Below are 16,400 nucleotides of genomic sequence, written 5' to 3'. Positions count from 1 at the left end.
CATCAACAGCACTGGGTAAATAAATTTAGCATATTTATCTAAATCATTTTACTGTCCTGGGGTAACCACAGTCCACAACTAAGTAGGGCATAAGTTTCCAGACTGTGTGTGAGCCTTTTGTCTAAGTTGCATGTCCATAGAAAATACCAGGTGAGTGTTTGCAAATTTTGTGTCAAATTTTTGAAACTGAAAAAAAAAATCCAGTTTTTTTTGTTTTTGTTTCTGGTTTTGGTTTTTTTGTTTTGTTTTGTTTTGTTTTGTTTTTGAGACAGGGTTTCTCTGTGTAGCCTTGACTGTCCTGGACTCACTTTGTAGACCAGGCTGGCCTCGAACTCACAGCGATCTGCCTGCCTCTGCCTCCCGAGTGCTGGGATTAAAGGCGTGCACCACCATGCCCGGCTAAAAATCCGTATTTTTAAAAGATGCATTTTTGGTAGGGGCACCTGTATCCCCTGCTCCCCGATGTTTTTAAAAGATGCGTTTTCAGTAGGGGCACCTGTATTCCCCCCAGTGAGGCAACAAGTTGTTCAGAGATGTACTGGATGTAAAAATGAAGGAAGACATTGACGGGTTATGTCATAGCCTCTTCTTTGCCACAGGGATATTACTTTCACACTGAAAATCCCTTCAAGGACTGGCCTGGAGCATTTGAAGAAGGCTTGAAAAGGCTGAAGGAAGGGGACCTTCCTGTCACCATCCTGTTCATGGAAGCAGCAATTCTTCAGGACCCTGGAGACGCTGAGGTGACATTCCCCTTCACTCTGTCAACTGGGATAGTGCCCAGGAGGGTCAGAATGGCAGGAGAAGCTGCAGGGCGCATCTTTATCAAGGCTTATAAAGAAATCCACCTGGCTCGGGCTGATCATGTTTGAAAGCTATGTGGTACCTGCTTTCTATCTGAGCTTCTAACCGTTGAGGTCCAAAGCCCCTAAAGATAAAAAGCGAGGACAGGAAACACAGCCTGAGCCTGGCTGGGTGGTACACACCTTTAATTCCAAAGCTGGGCATGGAGCAGAGGCAGGCAGAGCTCTGTGAGTTCAAGGGCAGCCTGGTCTACATAGGTCTAGGACAACCAGAGAGTCATAATGAGACCATATAGCCTTATTTTAAAAAAAGAAAGAAAGAAAAGATACAGGAGGCTTAGCCCATGGTTTTTAAGAAGGAATATGGCTTTTGTCTAAGTCTCAAGTCACTCCATATATCTATCACCCTGGATTTGCTCACCCAATATGTATGGGACATCTACTGTGTCCTCAAAGCTGCACTAAGTCCAGGCATAAGATGTTGAAGCTGGAGAAAGTATAGTAGCTAAGAAGACAGCTATGTGATGCACGTGGAGAGATGAGGAAATAAAGTAAGGAATCCCAGTGGAGTACAGCAGGTAGTGTGGCTGCTGCGGCCTTCCAGGTAGCTTCCTGTAATTCAGTTTCCTCCCCACAGGGGAGCCCAGCTAGACTAACTAAAATGGCAGGGAGTCTGCTCCGGTTTGCGATGCTAACAGTCTGTTTTGTGTTTGTTCATTTGTTTGTTTGTTTTCTTGTGTTGGTTTGTTTGGGTTTTTGTTGTTGTGGTTTTTTTTTTTTTTTTTTTTTTTTTTTTTTCGTTTTGTTTGTTTTATTTTCCAGGCATGGCAGTTTCTTGGTATCACCCAGGCAGAGAATGAAAACGAACAAGCAGCCATTGTCGCCCTCCAGAGGTAGATGAAGCTAAGTGTAAGATTGCGGGCCTGGAGGACAGGCTCTTCCTGAAGTAGAGCAGGAAGAATTTTTGCAGGGCATGTGCTGGGATGCCAAGTGCCTGCCACCCACACGCAGCTCTAATGGGATAATTTTCCCAAACCAACATATTAACTCACGTTCACTAGAACCAAAGAAAGTATGTATTAAAAAACAATCAGAAACCAGACTCACTGACTCAATAGGCCTTTCAGTGCTCTAGTCTTTTGCAACTTCCAAGAGTTTTTTTTCCCCAGAGGGTGGGGCAGAAAAGTGTTCAAATTACTGGCTGCAGGGAGCAATAACTTAGGATGGAGGAAAGAAGAGAGCATGCATGGAGATTCTCCCACTTACTTGAGGAGAGTTCTCATTTATGCCCTGGTGTGAAACATTTTCTGCCAAACATAATTGCACTCTCTGTGCCTTTCTTGTACGTCCTGTTAATGGAACACTATAGGAAGTGAATATACATACACGCATATACTTAACATAGTATAATGCAAATATGTACGTTATGGATGTGTACAACCTATGTGTGTGTGAATTCTACAACCGTGGGATCTTAGGATGCAAGACTCCTAGGTACTTGGAGTTTGAAGGCTTTACAGTATCTTGCAGTATGGGTTGACTAGGGCATTGTGTTTTTCTTGAGAGCATTTCCTGTAGCTAAGAGATACTGGGAATGAGGGAAGGCCACGGCCTCATAGATTATGTGCAATAGAGACAGGACTTAAACCTCCATCCCATGACACAAAATCTGGAGCACTCGGAGTCAGTTGTTCCTAAACCTGCATGCAAATGCACAATGGAATTATCATTTAAGATGCCTTAGACACTCCAGAATCATGATTGACTTGGTTAGGACTGAGGACCCAAAGGATGGCGGGCATTAAATCTCCAAGGGGATCCTGGCGCTCTCTGAGAGGCTGCGGTTGAGTTGCTGAGGCTCTTGATGCTCTGAGCTTTAGGCAGATCCTACCAGCATCTCCATTATCTGTGAGCTTCTCAGACCTTCCCACCCAAGGCCCCGCTGCAGCCCCCAGTGCTTGGATGTGTGTAGCGCAAAGTCCCTGCTTTGCACTTTGAAGTTGGGAAAGTTCTGCTAGCGACCAGGAGAAGAGAATTCAGGCGACAACCATAGTCTGGGACATCTAGAAGCCTAGTAGTCTAGAAACAAAGATATCAGTTTTTTGGTTTTTTGTTTGTTTGTTTGTTTGTTTTTTGCAAAACACCACAGAGCCTTTCATCTTGGGGCATCAAAATGTTGTTCAAATTCAATTTAGGGGAGTTAAGATAGCAGCCACATTTAAATAATATTATCTTTATACCATATGGCGACCACACTGCCTGGCTTTAGAAAAGTTTATCAAAATCAGAACTGCAAAAAATGGGCTCCATGTTTAACAGCACTGGCTACTGTTAGAGAGGACTCTGGTTCAGCTCCCAGCACACACATGGTAGTTCATAACCATCTGTGACCCTATCTCCAGTGGACCCAGAGCCCTTTTCTGCAATCCATGGGCACCAGGCTCAAACATAGTGCACAGATATGCCTGTAGGCAAAACACTCATACACATAAAATAAGTATTTTTTAAAAAAAACCAAAAAAACAAAAGTCCAGGTGTCTCGAGGATGTTTTAACCTCTTTTAAAAAACCACTCTCTGATCTGAGTTTTCATTTGGAGAAATAAAGTACCTTTCAGTAACTCGACATAAATAAGTTTTACTTCTGCGATTTTTAGTTAATAAGGGTGTCATGGCTGCGTAACACGGCTGTCTGTGACTGTTGGTGTTTTGCCTTCTCTCGAGGTGCCTGGAGTTGCAGCCCAACAACCTGAAAGCTCTGATGGCCTTGGCTGTGAGTTACACCAACACTGGCCATCAGCAGGACGCCTGTGAGGCGCTGAAGAACTGGATCAGGCAGAACCCAAAGTACAAGCACCTTGTGAAGAACAAGAAAGGCTCTCCAGGCCTCAGCCGGCGGATGTCTAAGTCCCCAGTAGACAGGTTGTCCGTTCTATGCAGAATCCCCCTGTTACTGTGACAAAACACCTGAAGTTAAACATCTTATAAAGAGGAAAGGTTTATTTTAGCTCACAGTGGGATAGGGTTAGACAATGGTCAGTTAGCCTATTGTTTGGAGAACTGTAATGGGGTAATAATCAAAGTGAAGGTACGAGGTTGAGCTTGCCTCATGGTGGCTGGGGAGCAAGGGAAATGCCAAGGTTCCCCATAGCTCCTCCAAGCCCTGTTTCCATGACCTGACTTTCTTCCATCAGGCCCCACTTTACAAAGGTTCTACTACCTCTCTATAGCACCGCAGGCTGGTGTTATCTAAACCCCAGAAGCTGTCCGTTAGATAAAACGACCAGCATTGTGGCCATTCACAGACATTTCCCCAATTACTGTACTTCAAGGCCAAGCGCTTTGGAACTAATGCCAGTATCCTGAGAACTACGGCTGACTAAACCTAAGTCTCTTGCTACAGGGAATCCGCTTTCTAAAGTTTTTAGCAATAAATCCCAATGCTAGCTTCTTCTCATTGAATCTTTGGTCAGCTCAGCTTCAAGTATCAAACCCTGGCAAGCCCAGGCTCCACAGTGCTCTCCCCATGAGAACCTTACTTAGCACGGCTTGTATGTGTGTTCATGACAAGTGACCATGTTGTTTTTATAACTCGGTAGTAATAGTCCTCTCGTTAAGCTCATATCTATATGCCTTATTTTTTTTTAATGTTTATGCATGCGCATTTTGCCTGTGAATCCTGGGCATGCCTGGTGCCTACAAAGGCAGGAAGATGTTGACCCCCCTGAAACTGGAGTTACAGACTCCAGCACCACGATGTGGGTGCTGAGAATCAAACCCAGGTCTTCCACAACAGCAATAAGTACTCTCAGCCACTGAGCTGTCATCCAGCCCTAAACTGTCTTAAGGAAAACTTCTCAACCTGGGGCAGCTTAGCATTTACGGGACAATAGTTGTCTTCCAAAGGCCCCAGGTTCAAGTCCCATCAACCATATCAAATACCACACAACCACCTGTAACTCCAGCTCCAGGGGCTCCAACTTCCTGGGCACTGAATCGGATTCTTCTTTCCTAGCTCTGTTCTGGAAGGAGTGAAGGAATTATACCTGGAAGCTGCCCACCAAAATGGTGATATGATTGACCCAGACCTGCAGACGGGGCTGGGAGTTCTATTCCACTTGAGTGCGGAATTCAACAGGGCAATCGATGCATTTAATGCTGCCTTAACGGTTCGGCCAGAGGTAAGGAATCCCAGCATGGCAAAAAACAAAAAACAAAAAACAAAAAACAACAAAAAAAAACCTGGCAGAGGATGACAAGCTGGGTTTCGTGGGTAATCCTCTATGCGTTCTTTTTGCATTTTACCTCTGCCACAGTCGATTTCAAGTGCACTTTATATACCACTGCAGTTGTCCATATCGAAATGTCTACAATGGAAAGGTTAATTACAAGATATCAAATGACCACTACTCTTTGAGGAATAAAAGCCCTTTTCACCAAGTTAACTGGGGAGAATTTTTAATAATTTAACTCATTACAGGCCCTGTTCATAGGCACTGAGTAAGCAAGCGTTCAGCCATCTTACTTTGCCTACAGGGGGTTGTGGGAGCTCTGCCACTGCCCCTGGGTGTTAAAGTGTTCTGGTCTTTGTCGTAAGGATTACTCCTTGTGGAACCGTCTTGGGGCAACCTTGGCAAACGGAGACCGCAGTGAAGAAGCTGTGGAGGCCTACACGAGAGCACTGGAGATCCAGCCAGGTTTCATCCGGTCCAGATACAACCTGGGGATCAGCTGCATCAATCTGGGCGCCTACAGGTGACCTATGCCTGAGTTCAGACAAGTTACATGGGGATCTGACACCCATGAAACTCTGTGTGAACTGTGAAGAGTCCACCCTTTAATTTTTCCACTTAAGGGAAAAAGAACCACAGAGGATAAAGGCAAGGGGATCTGGTAAAACAGCCTTGGAAGGTTCCAGGTCCACTGTTTGGCAAAGCAGAACTAAGAATGCAGTTGTTCTAAGCCTGATGTACAGATAGAATTAGTTGGGGAAGAAAAATATGGTCAGTTTATTGTTTTATGTGCAATAAAGTTAGGGAGGGAAAGTTTTAAAGGATGGGTTGTTTAAATTTTTCTGGCATGGCCATGGGCCCAAAAAGCTGCAAAGCAATTGACCAGCCTGGAGCTCGGCTGGTCTCTACACTTCCTGCAAATGACAACATGGCCAAGGCCTTTGGATAGTGTGAGTTTTACTTATCAGAAATTAAATTAGAGCAGTTTAAAAGATTCATTGAAAAGTAACAAAGCATTGAATATCAACAGAAATAGCATGCATTACAAGAAAATAATCATTTTCCAAACCCTGTGCTGGGAGAGAAGAGTGGCACTGTGTCATGCTTTGAGAAATTCCTTCAATAGCTTGCATACTAGAAGCAGTTTCTTTCTGCCTTTGAATCCTCTCTGTTGGGTGAGCAGGTGAGGAGGTGAGCAGGTGAGGAGGTGAGCAGGTGAGGTGAGCAGGTGAGGAGGTGAGCAGGTGAGGTGAGCAGGTGAGGAGATGAGCAGGTGAGGAGGTGAGCAGGTGAGGAGGTGAGCAGGTGAGGTGAGCAGGTGAGGAGGTGAGCAGGTGAGGTGAGCAGGTGAGGAGGTGAGCAGGTGAGGAGGTGAGCAGGTGAGGAGGTGAGCAGGTGAGGAGGTGAGCAGGTGAGGTGAGCAGGTGAGGAGATGAGCAGGTGAGGTGAGCAAGTGAGGAGGTGAGCAGGTGAGGTGAACAGGTGAGATGAGCAGGTGAGGAGGTGAGCAGGTGAGGTGAACAGGTGAGATGAGCAGGTGAGGAGGTGAGCAGGTGAGGAGATGAGCAGGTGAGGTGAGCAAGTGAGGAGGTGAGCAGGTGAGGAGGTGAGCAGGTGAGGTGAACAGGTGAGGTGAGCAGGTGAGCAGATGAGATGAGGAGGTGAGCAGGTGAGGAGATGAGCAGGTGAGGAGGTGAAAGCAAAAAGGTCAAATGCTCCTCAGTTTTATGATGACACAAGCCCCAGGCTCCCCAGACCACACTCTGAGAAATACTGATCTCAGCCATAAGAGCTTTTACATAAATTAGCTCCAGGGCACTTCACAGGAGAATTCTAAAGTGATTTCTACTATCCCTATTATTCACTTAGGGACTGAGCCTCGGCAAAGAAATCAGCCTATAGTTCAACAGCTGAGGCTAAGCCTGGTGGTGTAATAATGAACCTCAGTCCCTTACTTCTGTCACTACCAGGCAAATCTAGACTGCTTCACTTTTGAGGGGTGGGACATTTGTTTTTCCTATAGGCAGCTTACACACGGATCACGTCTCCAGGTCATTCCTGGAGCAGGAACAATGCATTAACTTAGCAGTGGTTGTATTAGCCCCCTCACCTACACTCCAGATGTAAAATTAACTTTTCTTTCCTCTTTCTGGCCCACTATATTTAACAATAGCTGCTACAAGAGAGTAACTAGAGTACTTGAAAGTCATGCCCAGGAACCCAGGAGCCATGGAGAGACCTAGGGTTCCGCACAGAAGCAACTTCAAATGTGTCTTTGTTTTCCTAGCTGACTCTGGGACTCACAGTGTGTTAAAATGTGCCTTTCTCGCCTTTTAGAGAAGCGGTCAGCAATTTTCTCACTGCCCTCAGTTTGCAAAGGAAGAGCAGGAACCAGCAGCAAGTCCCTCACCCAGCCATCTCGGGGAACATCTGGGCCGCCCTCCGGATCGCACTGTCACTGATGGACCAGCCAGAACTCTTCCAGGCAGCCAACCTTGGGGACCTGGATGTCCTCCTGAGAGCTTTCAACTTGGATCCTTGAAGGAAAAGGAAAAAAATAAATAAAGATAATAACCCCTCATCTGTGTTATTATACTGAAAAGGGACGAAACTATTTTATTATGAATTTCCAAAAAAACAATTTTTTAAAGGATAAAGCAGAGAATCAAAGGCCATGGTCATACAACCCAGGGGAACTGATTCCTACAGACAATGCCCAGTCTCTGTTCAGACCCAAAAGCACAAAGTCGGGTTCAAGAGAAGAACGGAGATTCTCAGGACGAATCAAGGTAACTGTGTGTACTCTCCCTGGTTGCAAGTGGACTTTGAGTTATACCATTCGTGTCACAGCTGGCGGCACATCTGAGGAATGTTCATCGGGCAATTTGTCCGCAGTTGATGAACTCAGGCTCTCTCTAAGTGGTCTCCCCCTTTTGCGAGACTGAACATAGCTTGGATCCTTGGCACATGCACACATACATCCTGACTAAAGGCAGGCACTGCTGCCCCCTTCCTCCCAGTTTAACTTTTACCATAAGCTTTTGTTTCCAGAGAGAGAGAGAGAGAGAGAGAGAGAGAGAGAGAGAGAGAGAGAGAGAGAGAGAGAGAGAGAGAGAGAGAGAGCGCTTTGCTGGCAAAAGCAATTTTTGCACTAGAAGTTTTTGCTGTTCCCAATGAAATCCTTTGTAGGATTGTACATAAGCACTTTAATATCTTATTTATGTCTTTCCAGGCTTCTGCCTTGCTGCTCCAGTTTCTAACTTTGGGGGGGGGGATGTTGAAAGATTTGAGAACTCAGATTTGTTAGCTCAGTGGACCAAATTTTTAAAAAAATCTAAGAATAGGTTTTCTTAGCGTAGGGTTTTGAAGATGCATTGGCATAGAAGGTAAATATGTTAAACCCAGTTTCTTTGCGTGCTTTCTGGGACTCTATGGATCTCAGTGGCGAGCAAAACTCTGCCTCTGCTTTCTCCCTACAGAAGGAAGCTTGGCAGTTCTGTGTTTTCTAATGAGTTTGTGTTAATTTGTTTTCATATCCTGTTTTCCTGGCTTTCTAACTGCCTTGCACAGTGATGCTTCTTTTAAACTGTTACTATTTTAAATGATTTTTCTTAAGCGTGATGAATACATTTTTCCTAAAGTTGATGCATTTTCTGAGTCCCATACTAACCCACACTGTCCATATCATTGTGAGGAACAGAAGGTCACTTTGTAACCAAGCCTCACAGAATGGCATCTCAAAGAGGTACTCACCCTTTCCGCTCTATGTTAAGCACTCATCGAGAACAGGCCTTCTCCACGGGCCAAGGCATCTTACTTAATTGTTGACCTTAAACGTATTTCTTCAGATTACTCTGTGGGTGTTTGGCGCTTGGTGGTTATTTCAAAAGACACACTTATTAAAAATTAGAAACATGTTGACAAAACACTAACCAACGTACCATTTTGCTCAGCTCTAATTCTAATGAATTGTCCTGTTCTTCACTTTCTGCCCTTCCTGCCTCCAAATCTTCCTGAAAGTAGTCTGACCATGCTCATAGCTTGCTAATTACTCACTCCACTAACAACTATAGTTACCAAAAACTATAGTTTGGGTCAAAGCAGATTTACCAAGCATGGACTCATCTACTACTGATTGTAAATGTGCCCAGAGGCTGGCTGAACCCTCTTTTACCGTGTAGTTCCCTGGATTGTGAGGAGGCCTGAAGTCACAGGTGGCTACAATCCCTTGAGGCTTAGCGGTGCATCACACAAGCTTCCTGGCGTATAAGGGCAAGGTGATAAGGCCACTTTAGTGGCAAGAGGCTTCTGACGCTCCCTGTGACATAGCAGTGTCACCAGCTTGGGAGCAGGATGCAGAGGCATGAGGGCATCCACTCCTGGACACGGAGACAACTCACATGCTTTCTAATAGTCTGAGTAGCCAAGAAGAACATAATTTTTTAAATTGTTAGCAACAGATTGGGAAGGCGTCTTCAGGCCAGACTGCAGACAGTGGCATGGCCTGCTTGGACGTCGCTGATGGTATGGTGACAATTCCTCCTTCCTCCTCACTCCAACTGTCACCTCCTGACCACCTGATTTGAATCCCTCAGCAGCCCTTTCAAGGCTGTGCAGAAGCCATCTTCATGACCACCCTGCCCATGATGCTCTCCTGGGCGCTCAGTGGCACCAATCTTGTCAGGATAGTGACCCACCACACCCTCAGCCTTGTTGCTATTTCACACTGCGGCTCAGTCGCAGCCCCGCTAGTACAAATGCAGGCAGCTGGATGGCATTTGATTGTTGCTCAGTAGTATCAAAGATTATGGCCCAGATTTACCTCGCCATTGGAATGCCAAGTAACTTCAGATCCCGTGGAGTTATTTTAGGGGACAGGTGACAATTTTCCACTTCACCATTTTGTAATAATTTGTAGGACATTTGGCAGGACTTTTCCCACTCTATCAGTTCCGTCCATCACAATCAAGATTTTTACAGGCTACCGCCTGTCAGGAAGTTCAAAATTATTGCCTAAGAGGGAAAGAGTTGTGATTTTTCCGTGCTATCATAATGATAGTAAGTAAAAAACCATTAACTAAAAAAGTAAAACATTGTATCAATGGAGCCGCAGCAGACACTAAGCCCTGAGCCTTCAGTCTCTTCCTTCCGGCATCCTTTTGCTGTGTGCTTTTTAAATACTGACTGTCATGGGGCCTTTTACCTTTGTGGCAAGAAATTGCCTTTTCTCTTTCCATACGAAAGAGTAGGGCATTCTTTTGAGGCCCTGGAGGGGAGCCTGAGGATGGCATTCATTCACTCAGTGTCCACTCCGTGGCTTCCAGTGAATCAGGTAAAAAGGCAGAGAAAAGCCACCCATCACCCCTGAGTTTAGAAATGTTACAAGTTTCGACAAGACATCCCTATGCAAAGAAGGAGCAGAGTACAGCTGGGCTGGGACATAGCTCAGTGGGCACTGTGTACACAGCACCACACCACTGACTGTAGTGGTGCACACCCATAATCCCAGCACTTGGGAACTGGAAGCGGGAAGGCCAGGGGCTTAAGGTCATCTTGGGCTATAGGAGACTCTGTAGAGATGAGAAGTAAAGGAACTTCTAGCCAAGCCAGTCTCCATAATCATGCATTCTCTGAGCCTCACTCTGACATCCCTCCCAACCGCCCGTCGGAAATTATAATAACAGACATGAAGTGCACTTTCTCAGCCAGTCTGATTCCTGCCAGACCTGGGTAGGAATGCCCAGAACACGCGCTCTCAGAATTGTATGCCATTTTCACTTACGTGGAGAGATTATGTTGATTCAGATCAATATCCAGATTCTTTTATAGATAAATCGTTCTGGCATATTCCCACCATGCGGGCAACACTTGACTGCGATTATAGTTCACCTCACAGTTCCCAAACCTCTTACAGTAATGTTTATCTGTGTCCTCCTGGGAAAACCAGACAAGAGAGGATGACCACTCCTCATTTGTCTCCAAATTGCTTCCACGAGGTTGAGTTTCACTTACATTAGTCTTGTGATGATGGTAATGATTTATTTTCCTACCCTGACATGCTTCTGGAAGCATTCTATAAACCAGGTATTTGGAAGATTTAATTCATGTGCCATCTTTCTGAAACCTCTTATTTTGGAAATGAATACACAGGCCATACCCATGACTTCAGCCTTGTAACATAGCTTCAAACTGGGTCCCTCTGCAGATGTTCCTGCCCTACTCATCTTACTGTTTCTAGGACTGGCTGAATTAAGCTGTTTTGAACTAAGAAGTAGATGCATATATTTTTAAAAGAGTGTTCCTTGATCAACTCTGGTATAAAGTTTGTAAAAAGGCAATTTTTAAAAAGCAAAACATATAACCTCAGGTACAAAACTATTGCATGCACCAGTACTTACAAATCTGCCTATGACTATTAACCAAAGCATGCAGGATACCTTCACTGAATGTAAACTGGCCCACTCACCCATGCATGACTGTCGTCATAGGCCAGCCTCTCAACAAGCAAGCACTTCCTAATGTTCCAGTCTTTTCTGTTCTCTTTTTCCATATCATTCTCCTAATTGTTGTCCTGCTGTCACATTGGCATTGCCCAGTGCTCACTGGTCAGTTCATACACTGTGACTTCCAGTCCCAAGTCCACCTCTGAGGGACTCAGGTATAGACCTGGGTCCTGCAAAACCCATTAGATGCTCAACAGAGCTAAAACTGTGACAAGGCCACACAACTGTCCCTGCACGAGAAGCTTTGAGCCCTAAATTCTTGATAGTGTATTTCAAGTTTTCTTTTCTGAAAGTTTAGGGGGAAATAGAAAACATTTGAGATTTTAAATTATGTGGGAAGGTAAAAGTGATGTCACATACACAGAGAGTGCCCTGAGACAAACTGGACATGGGACCCCAGTTTCCTGTTAGGGTGGTATGTCACAGGGTGGACTGTACGGTGTTGTTTTACTTACAAGGTCAAGTTCCCTCTCCCTTCAGAAACTATATTTGATCAACCAGACCAAAAACACTTATATTCATGCAGAGGAGATGATTTTTGTAGCCAATGAAAATGTCGTCTTTCTGCCTTTTTCTGTAACCCAAGCTTAACAAAAAGGCTGGGAAAGGAGAGATTAAAGCTCAGTTCAGTGAGGCTGGTGCTGGGAGCAGCTGTGCTTGCTTCCCATTCCCAAAGCTCTGGGTTTGATCCCACACGGCATTCAACTGGCCACCATGACATACATTTGTAATCCCAGCAAGTGGGAGGCGGAGGCAGGAAGACCAGGAATTCCAGGTCCTCCTTGGCCATACAGAGTCCAAGGCCAGCCTGTGCTATGTGAGACACTGTCTCAAAAAAAAAAAAAAAAAAAAAAGACTATTAGGTCACATGTAAAGAACAGCTTTTTCACCCTTTCATAAAGCCCCACGCCCTCCCACAGCCAGCCCCACAGTCTAAACTTTCTTTCCCCCCACACAGAAAGACCATGGTGTGGAGAGAGTAAACGATGAGAGGAAAGTCATAGGAATCAAAGTGTGAGGCTTAATCGTCTCTCACACTACACATGCGTGCTGAGATTGCTGCAGGGACATCAAATCAGATGGTCTGGAGAACAGTGCTCCAGCCTCCAGGCCTCCTGAACAAGAGAGAGAATAGCTGAGCGTCCCTCTGAGAGACATAGGGACAGTCTTAAGAAATGGTACAATGTGCATCTTTGGCCTCAGCTTTGATTTTTTTTTTTTTTTCTTTGAACTGATGGGAGAGGGAGGTGACATGCACCCAGGAGATAATTTGGACACCCGCCATCTGATTTGTGTCATGTGATCAGTGTGTTCGTGACCTGCTATGTTACCATCCGTGAAAGGACATACCGCATGCCTAATTTATCAAAGCCTTTCCTTTTCCCGTATGTCATCTGACCTCCTCACTTTATCACCCAAATTTGTTTACATCCGTTAAAAAAAAATAACTGATTACTTCAGTAAACTTTTTACAAGCTACAAGAAGCATTTCCTACTTAGAGACGTTTCTATCTATTTTGTATATCTGTGACGACCGCCTATCTATTCGAAGCTAAGAACTGCGTTTTAGGGACCGTACCCTCATGCCCCCTTACTGTGCTCAGCGCTTCAGACCTGGAGTTTCCTTGTCAGGCTGACGTAGATAACAGAAAAACATAACTGTAAATGTTTACACCGAATCTCTAAATTGATACCAACCCCAAATTAAGTGGGCATAGTCGGTTAATGGCGGCGATGGGGGACTTGAATGTTATTGGCACTCTATGAGATAATATTTCTGTGGCATAGTGAATAACACACAGTCTGCCCTGCCACACCGTACGCCTCCATTGTAATCTTTCTCTCCACTGTCTTTCAAGATAGAACTATTATTAAAAAAAATAACCACTTACCCTACTGACGTGTTAATTGACTGAGTCAGATGACTTATAATTTGAAAGGACTGAGCCTAGGGCCGTGTGTTTATGCTTTATCGAAGGCATGCCTTCCTTTTTCACATTATTAACCTGTATTTGTATTTGTGCCGTTTTAAACTATGTTTCCAAATAAACTTTGTCTGTGGCCTCATGATCTTTTCAGGACTCTCTCAAGATGGGATTTGGGGTCGGACCACTTTAAGTCAAATAGAAACCAATTACTACTGCTTTAAGGAAAAAATCCTTTTGTTGAGTATCACTACATATAATTTTGCATGAATTATCTGGAAAACAGGAATGCATTTGTAGATAAAGAACAAACCTCAAAAGCCGTTTTCCTTTGTTAATTTTTTAAGACTAAAATATTAACCTGAAATTAAAATTTGTGATCTTTTTAGAATAAAAGCATTAAAATACGTGTCGCTTCAGAGTCTTTCTTGGTAGGGGATCAGTCAGACAATAAATAACGTGAACACTGACTACCTGCAGGCTTTGTTCTAATGTAAGACACACCTAGACTTTACGAGTAAGAAGTTGTGGGCCTGGGAGCCACTCCGGAGCAAGAGTGGGGTTGAGATGTGTCCAAACCCCTGGAAATCTCATCCTGAGACCTCCAGGAGTAAGACCGCTCCCTTCCAGTCCCATGCCTGCATTTCCAGTGCACCTCAACCTTGTCCCACTGAGGAGGTCAAGTAGCCTGGCAGCCAGGTTAAAGTTCCTTTCCCCTTAAAAGGTAATGTCCAGCAGCACCCAGAATTCCTCCTTATGAAAATGAGGCATCCTCAGCACCTTGGGCCAGGCCAATAATGTACACTCACCCCGATAGCCCACACTCACCCCTCAAGGGTTTAATAGACCCCCCCCCAAATTGTACAAGCTGTCTCACTGAAGCTATCTCCCAAGAAGTCTGTTTCTCTCGAACCCACCTCCAACAGAGATCCAGCGCCGCACTCACTCGAGCCTGGCTAAGCTTCCCTCCCTCCGGTCCAGCTCAGTGTGCATGGATACCCCAAAAGGGAAGCAGAAATGGGGTGACAAGAAATCTCCTGCGCTAAGCGTGAGAATGGGCGTTGTGAGAGGACTTGGGTCCTTATTTCCAGGGAGTCAGAAAATGGGGGACACATGGGCGCAGATTCTAACAAGGAACCACCCAAACAGTGGAAGGACAGCGACATTGCCGGAAGAACCAACAGCCAGTGTACAACACCGAGGCGGGAATGAGCTTGCTGTGAGCTCATGAGGGAGACTGAGGTCGCAAGGGCTGGAGGGAAGCACGGAGGGTTTAGGAGATGTCAGTTAGGGTCGGGGATCCAGGGAGACCTTTTCAGAGTAGGACAAATGGCAAAGCTGACCACCACCCCCCAACCTCCAAGTCTGTTTCCAAAACAAAGTCCTCCCAGCCTGCTTGGGTTGACAGTGAAGGTAGCCACACGGAGCCAGGACTGGCACTCTTGCCTCCTCTTCATCGCTCCTTCTGGATCTCAGCTGGCACGTGGCCTTGATGTCTGCCTTCCATTCCTTCCTTCAAAAAGTCAACTTGTACATTCTTCCCTCTGCCCCATGTCACTGTAAAGGGATACAGTACACTAATATGTCATCCAGTGGGGACTGAGGCTTTCATCTCACCTCAGATTAACTTGATGCTTTTTTCCTTCATTGATTAATGTATTCTTGTTTATATAACGTATTTATTCATTTTGTATACAGTGCTCTGCCTGCATGTACACCTGCAGGCCAGAAGAGGGCATCATATCTCATTATAGATGGTCATGAGCTACCATGGTTGCTGGGAATTGAACTCAGGACCTTTGGAAGAGCAGTCAGTGCTTTTAATCTCTGAGCTATCTCTCTAGCCCCGGTTAATGTATTATTCTAGTTTACATGCCAGTAGGAGTTTCCCCCTCTTTCTCTTCTCCCAGTCCTTCCCTCTCACCTCCTATGACCCCTCCCTTTCTTCTCAGAGAAGGGGAGACTGCCCATGGGTATCAACTCACCTTGGATGGGTGTCAACTCACCTTGGCATATCAAGTAGGACTAAGCACATCTTCTGTTGAGGCTAGACAAGGCGGTCCAAAGGCAGACAAGAGAGTCAGAGGCAGCCCCTGCTCCTGCTGTCAGAGGTCCCACATGAGGACCAAGCTGTACATCTGTTACATATAGTGGCGGGGAGTTGGGATGGCTAGCTCCATCCTCTGAATGCTCTCTGGTTCGTGTGCTTGCAGACAGGAGGCTAGCATAGCAGTCAGCTGAGAGGCTTTACTCAGCAGCTAATGAAAACAGCTGTAGAGACCCACAGCCGAACGTTAGGCAGAGCTCGGAGATTCTTATAGAAGAAGGGGAAGAAAGGTTGAAAGAGCCAGAGAGGTCAAGGACACCATAAGAAGACCTACAGAGTAAACTAACCTGGACCCATGGGGGCTCACAGAGACTGAACTTGATGCTTTGTAAAAAGTCTCCTACCTCCACTTTTTAAACATCAGCTGTACTTACTATTATTCCAGAAATAGTATGTGTATGTAAAATCAGCCAAGCTTTAAAATGTTCTCTGCACGCGCGTACACACACATGTACATGTTCCTGTGTGTACATATGGGGAAAGCGGCTGCACGTGGAGGCCATATGTTGACCTTGAGTGTCTTCCTCTCCATGGTTTAAAACTGTTTATATGTGTGTGATGTGTGTGTGTGTGACGTGTGTGTGTGTGACGTGTGTGTGTGTGACGTGTGTGTGTGTGACGTGTGTGTGTGATGTGTGTGTGTGTGACGTGTGTGTGTGACGTGTGTGTGTGACGTGTGTGTGTGTGTGTGACGTGTGTGTGTGTGACGTGTGTGTGTGTGATGTGTGTGTGTGACGTGTGTGTGTGTGTGTGTGTGTGAGATGTGTGTGTGTGTGTGTGTTGTATGTGCATTGCCTACAGAGGCCAGCAGAGGGCATCAGATCTCCTGGAG

At 45.4% G+C, this 16,400-nt stretch overlaps 1 protein-coding gene across 7 annotated transcripts in view; it reads left to right on the top strand.

Moving 5' to 3' along the window:
* Pex5l (peroxisomal biogenesis factor 5 like) overlaps positions 1–8,066 on the top strand; it is a 207,777-nt gene extending 199,711 nt beyond the window's left edge. For all 7 annotated transcript variants that reach the window (XM_051157052.1, XM_051157053.1, XM_051157051.1 and 4 more), the window contains 6 exons: positions 600–743; positions 1,626–1,696; positions 3,526–3,723; positions 4,817–4,982; positions 5,399–5,556; positions 7,371–8,066. In XM_051157052.1, the coding sequence (XP_051013009.1) occupies positions 600–743; positions 1,626–1,696; positions 3,526–3,723; positions 4,817–4,982; positions 5,399–5,556; positions 7,371–7,575 (942 nt within the window). In that variant the 3' untranslated portion in view covers positions 7,576–8,066. The remainder of the gene's footprint in view (positions 1–599; positions 744–1,625; positions 1,697–3,525; positions 3,724–4,816; positions 4,983–5,398; positions 5,557–7,370) is intronic.
* Positions 8,067–16,400: the final 8,334 nt, after the last annotated feature.

Source organism: Acomys russatus, chromosome 15, assembly GCF_903995435.1.
Source record: "Acomys russatus chromosome 15, mAcoRus1.1, whole genome shotgun sequence".
Classification (NCBI taxonomy): Eukaryota; Metazoa; Chordata; class Mammalia; order Rodentia; family Muridae; genus Acomys; species Acomys russatus.
This window is presented reverse-complemented; position numbering and strand designations above follow the sequence as displayed.